Raw genomic sequence first — 6,000 nt, 5'->3', positions numbered from 1 at the left:
ACACATACACACACACACACACACACACACACACACACACACACACACAGAGTGCATATATTAATCATTCACAGTGTTTTAAGAAAGTTCTTCTGGTTAGTATGACGTGTTTTTTTTCCAGCAGGAGAGAGGTTTATTAGCACTGGAAATCATCACACACTCACTTGCGTCTCTGTTTGGTCTCTGGCTCGCCTAATGTGGTTGTCGTGGTTACAGAATTCGAGACGGGCTTCTTTTCGGCCTCTTCCTGAGCCGACCTGTGAGAGAGACACCAGATCGTACGAATGCAAAAAAGATGCGGTCAAGTCACGCGATCAGAGACACACGCACCTCTGAGCCACCAGATTATGGAGGCGACTCAGTCCAGAGGTTGCCGTGGTTACAGAGGTCACTGAAGGGTCGTCAAGTTTCCTTCCATAAGATGAGCTGCGAGGTAACGAGGGGTTCTGAGCGGACACTTCACCGCCGGTCTGGCTGTTCAATCGGCGCGTGTAAGAAGAGCTCCGGCTCAACAAGCTACACACACACACACACACACACACACACACACACACAGGAGTATGGATGAGCTTGGAAAACTCTCAGAACAGGAAATACTCTTTGTATTTTCTGTCTCTCACCTGCTGGAGTGTTCAGGGTTGGTGCTGGTGTCGGAGATGCTGAACAGGCGTCTGGACGGAGTGGGCTGAACACGGGCCAACCTGGGCTCCTGAACAGAGGAAATGACATAATTTGACATAACATAACATATAACACAACACAACATAACAATAACATATACATTAATATGTATAAGGGCTGGTTATGATGGTACAGTTTTTAAACAATTTGTTATTTTTTATAATTTATAAATTATTTATATAATTGAAATAAATATATATATAAGATTTTAAAATGTTTTTGAAAAGGGGTGAGAAAAAAGTCTCTTTTAATCAAAAATACAGTACAAACAGTAATATTGTAAAATATTATTACAATTTAAAATAGTGAATATATTTAAAAAAGTAATATATTCCTGTGATGCAAAGCTGAATTTTCAGCAGCCATTACTTCAGTCTTTCTAATATTTCTTATTATTATCAATGTTGAAAGCAGTTGGGTTGCTTAATATTTTTGTGGAAACCATGATACATTTTTTTCAGGATTCTTTGATGAATGGAAAGTTAAAGAAAACAGCATATATTTAAAATAGAAATCTTTTGTAACATTATATATGTCTTTACTGACACTTTTGATCAAATGAATACCACCCACCCATACAGAACATACAGTATCTGTGTCTGTTACCTTACTGTCAGACTCAGAGCTCAGTCTGGGACTGGATGCAGAGCGTGTCATTCCCAGTGTAGTCTCGGGGTCCTTGAGGGCCTCGCTGGCTGGATCAGAGGCCCCAGCAGAGCCCAACGTCACAGAACTGCCTGCTTTACGCAAAGACGTTCTCCAGGAACCTGGAGCCTCTGTCACCGGGGTCCGGACGGGTTCAGCCTACAAGCAGACCACACACTATTATATTATACTATACAGTTACAAACACATTCAAATATTTTATATATTACATATTTACACATTAATATGTATATAAGGGCTAGATGGTTATGATGGTTCTGTTTTTGAGCAATATGTTATACATACATATATATATATATATATAATATATATCAATCAACAATATATTTCTTTCACACCAAAATTCAAGAATAATTAAAAGCAATGATTGGGTTTTATTACTGAATTTTATTATCATCAGCCACTCAAATTATAATTTTTGGCTGCTGATCTGGCTGTTAGTGGCCATATCAATTGATTTGTGACTATTTTAGTATATATTAGCACTAATATCTTGTGGCTGGATTCAGAAAATCATCATCAATAAGTCCATATGGAAAGCCAGAAAATTGTCAAATTGTTTTGGACTTTCAAACTCTAAATGACATCAAATTTTCAGAAAATGCAATGCTTTGAGCAAGTTTAATGCATTAGTAGTTCTCTGGTCACCTTTTTAACCTGGTTAAGGGCAGTGCTGGTCACAGAACTCGCGGCGGGCGCTGCATTGCGTTTGTTGTTCAAGTTGTTGATCATTTCTCGAGTTTTTGCTTTTTCTGGAAAGATACAGACAAAAATCATCAGTTAGCTAATGTGATTTTTGATTTCCAGAATAAAAATGGGCGAGGTTTGATCACCTGACTCGGCGTCACTCTCTGATTCGCTCTCTTCCTCTGAACTGGAGCTGCTGGAGGGTTTGGATTGGCCTGCTGTGCGCGTTGACTCGTCTTCGTCTTCTTCTGTGGGCGGAGTCTGGAGTGTGGGCGGAGCATGTTTCTCTCGCTCATGCAGGGTGATCTTCTCTTTACTGCTCATACGAGAGATGGACGTCCTGCAGGTGACATGAAAATCAGCCAATCAGTGAGAGCTGAGAATATGTCATGTGATGTAATACATACTCGGGGCAATATTCAATAATGAATCCATTTTTCTCTGATTCAGTGATTCAGAGTGTTGACTTGGTGAATCATTCTGGGTTTTGTCACACAGGAAGTGATGTGTTTCTATGCAGACACGTGATTGGATGTTACCTGCGAGGGCGAGCTGGTGCCATGGAAACAGGTGGGCTGGTCTCAATGACGGGTGTCTGGATCTTCTGTTTCTCTAAACGCATCTTTAGGAGTTACAAACATCAACAACAGCTCTTATTAATTCATCATCAATTCAATCATAACTATCCCTCACCTTTTTATTTGAGCATAATTAAGGGTACATCTGTTAGAAATAGTCAGGAATATGTCCAAGTCATATATCCCCACAAAATCAAAAGAAATTATATTCGGCATGAAGCAAATTAAGCATATTTGCATTTTTACATTTATATATTAAAAATATTTTAATAATAACAATAAAAATAATTCTATATTTATTACAGTATTTGTTTTTATTTTTCAGTATTTTATTTATTTGATAGTTTGTCATTTTTAACTTCATAATTGAATTCATCAATTCGATGATGGTTATCGCTAATAATTTTATTTTACTATAAATAAGCCATAGCTGTCAAGAATATGTATATTCTATAAAAAAATATATATATATATTCTGCATGAAGAAAATGAAACATATTTGCTTTTATGTATTTATATATTCAAAATCTATTTATAACAATTATACTATATATATATATATATATATATATATATATATACACACACATATACATATACATACACATATACATATATGTATTCATTTATTTAGTTGTGACCTTGTTGGATTAAATTCTTTAAAACTGCTCACCTGTTGAATAAAGCAACTAGCAATAAAGTAGGACATGCTTGCGCATTAATAGGGGTATTAATACAGATAAGCTGACATTACAAACAAGGTCCAGCGTGTTGTACTCTGGGAAATTACTTTTAAAACCCCACTGATGCATTCATCCTTAACTGCACACACTTCCTTGAAATATCCTCATACTGAACACACAGTTCTGTCATGGTGTGTTTGATTATGTCGGCTCCGTACAGCACATAGACGCTGCTGTTTTTTGGACGTTCACGTGGCAAAGATTTCTGCTCATTTGCTCGGGGTGAAAGCGTCCTTTGAACATAATCCAAAGACGTGATAAGATAGCGGACATATAAACACATGCAAAACTTACAGCGTTCTGCTTCTTCTGCAGTTCTTCCAAGTTATCGACGATGTTCTCATCGGCTACGTCGAGTGGAGTTTGGCCCTATGATATGAAAATACACGATGAATACTTGATTGTGATTGGTCACTTACAACACTTTATATTTATAGCCATTTATTTACTTATTCCGTAAAGGGATAGTTCACCCAAAAATGTAAATTACCCCATGATTTACTCACCCTCAAGCCATCCAAGGCTTTCTTCTTTCAGATGAACAAAGATTTCTGCTCATTTGCTCGGGGTGAAAGCGTTCTTTGAACATAATCCAAAGACGTGATAAGATAGCGGACATATAAACACATGCAAAACTTACAGCGTTCTGCTTCTTCTGCAGTTCTTCCAAGTTATCGACGATGTTCTCATCGGCTACGTCGAGTGGAGTTTGGCCCTATGATATGAAAATACACAACGAATACTTGATTGTGATTGGTCACTTACAACACTTTATATTTTTAGCCATTTATTTACTTATTTCGTAAAGGGATAGTTCACCCAAAAATGTAAATTACCCCATGATTTACTCACCCTCAAGCCATCCAAGGCTTTCTTCTTTCAGATGAATTCAATCAGAGTTATATTAAAAATGCCCAGGCTCTTCCAAGTTTTATAATGGCAGTGAATGGCTGTTGAGATTTTGAAGCCCAAAAAAGTGCATCCATCCATCATAAAAAGTGCTCCACACGGATCCAAGGGGTTAATAAAGGTCTTCTGAAGCGAAGCGATGCGTTTGTGTAAGAAAAAATCCATATTTTAAACTTTATAAACCATAATCTCTAGTTTCTGCTAACTGTCATACGCGCGTTCACAAGAGAGTCCAGTGTACGATGTAGGCGTAGTGTAAGCTCTGCTGAGAATATGCTAGTCTCGCTAGTTTTGTTTACAGCAAAAGAAAACCAGTCTCCTCTTGGCTTTTATCGAAATCCTCCGAAATTTTTCTTTACAAATCCTCGTTTTGTACTTCTAATTTTTGACCGGTGTTTTGTTTTGCTCTCTCCTCTTATGCTACACCATCCGCTGGAACGCCACTCTCTCGTGTACATGTGTACGACAGTTAGCGGTAGCTAGAGATTATGGTTCATAAAGTTTTAAATATGGATATTTTTCTTACACAAATGCATTGATTCGCTTCAGAAGGCCTTTATTAACCCCTCGGATCCATGTGGAGTACTTAATATGATGGATGGATGCACTTTTTTGGGCATCAAAATCTCAACAGCCATTCACTGCCATTATAAAGGTTGGAAGACCCAGGACATTTTTAATATAACTCTGATTGTATATGTCTGAATGAAGAAAGTAATATACTTATATATTTTTGGGTGAACTATCCCTTAAGCAGCCATGTATTAGCCACCATAAACTTACATTCAAGCCTGTCATTATCATAAAAAAAAAACCTTTAGGGTGATAATAGACCCCCGTACCACGTTATTGATGGTGCTCATGTCACACATGTGTTCAGCCAGCAGAATGCAGGCCTCTTCCTGTCCCCAGTGAGCCGCAGCGTGAAAAGCCGTCCAGCCATCACTGTCTCGACTGTCCACATCTATCCCACACTTCAACAGCACCCTGATGAGCAGAGAAACACAAAGACTCGAATGGTTTGAAAGGACAGCTAGGGGAAAAAAAAACAGATGCATGATGATTCTGAACCATTGAACAAAAAGCCTGATTTCAGACGTTTCACAACTTCAATGACACAAAATACCCACAATCCCAAACACAAACAAATTGATTCACAGAGTCTTTATGATTGGCTAGTTGTATGACTGGCCAAAACAACTTAAAAACATTTATAATGTTACAAAAGATTTCTGTTACAAATAAATGCTGTTCTTTTTAACTTTCTATTCAAAGAATCCTATAAAAATGTCTCACAGTTTTCACAAAAAAATATAAAGCAACACAACTGTCTTTAACATTGATAATAAGAAGAATCAGCATATTAGAATGATTTCTGAAGGATCGTGTGACACTGAAGACTGGAGTAATGATGCTGAAAATTCAGCTTTGCATCACAGGAATAAATTACATTTTACAATATATTCAGATAGAAAACAGTTATTTTAAATTGTAACAATATTTCACAATATTACAGGTTTTACTTTATTGTTGATCAAATAGATGCAGCCTTGGTGAGCAGAAGAGACTGCTTTTGAAAACATTTAAAAATCTCACAACTTTTGAAGTATGGAAAGTATCAAAGTTTCAACAAACTTTGGAGAGGGCGAAGCAAATCCCTAGGTCTATAACGTGTTATATCAAAATATTCATTAAATCCAAAATCGGCTTTTTAGTCATTTAGTGTTTAGTATGAA

At 37.1% G+C, this 6,000-nt stretch overlaps 1 protein-coding gene across 1 annotated transcript in view; it reads right to left on the bottom strand.

The window, feature by feature from the left end:
- The window catches only part of LOC107561184 (protein phosphatase 1 regulatory subunit 12A), a 29,552-nt gene that overhangs the window by 9,893 nt on the left and 13,659 nt on the right, over nt 1-6,000 (bottom strand). Inside the window, exons 5-13 of the mRNA XM_016245564.1 lie at nt 5,107-5,251; nt 3,996-4,070; nt 2,574-2,656; nt 2,181-2,374; nt 1,996-2,099; nt 1,288-1,485; nt 621-709; nt 331-516; nt 165-257 (exon numbers count right to left, since the gene is read on the bottom strand). Coding sequence (XP_016101050.1) covers nt 165-257; nt 331-516; nt 621-709; nt 1,288-1,485; nt 1,996-2,099; nt 2,181-2,374; nt 2,574-2,656; nt 3,996-4,070; nt 5,107-5,251 — 1,167 coding nt within the window. The remainder of the gene's footprint in view (nt 1-164; nt 258-330; nt 517-620; nt 710-1,287; nt 1,486-1,995; nt 2,100-2,180; nt 2,375-2,573; nt 2,657-3,995; nt 4,071-5,106; nt 5,252-6,000) is intronic.

The sequence above is a fragment of the Sinocyclocheilus grahami genome, unplaced genomic scaffold (genome assembly GCF_001515645.1).
Source record: "Sinocyclocheilus grahami isolate Dianchi unplaced genomic scaffold, SAMN03320097.WGS_v1.1 scaffold759.1, whole genome shotgun sequence".
NCBI classification, from domain to species: domain Eukaryota; kingdom Metazoa; phylum Chordata; class Actinopteri; order Cypriniformes; family Cyprinidae; genus Sinocyclocheilus; species Sinocyclocheilus grahami.
Note: the sequence above shows the minus strand (reverse complement) of the source record. Positions and strands in the feature narration are given on the sequence as shown.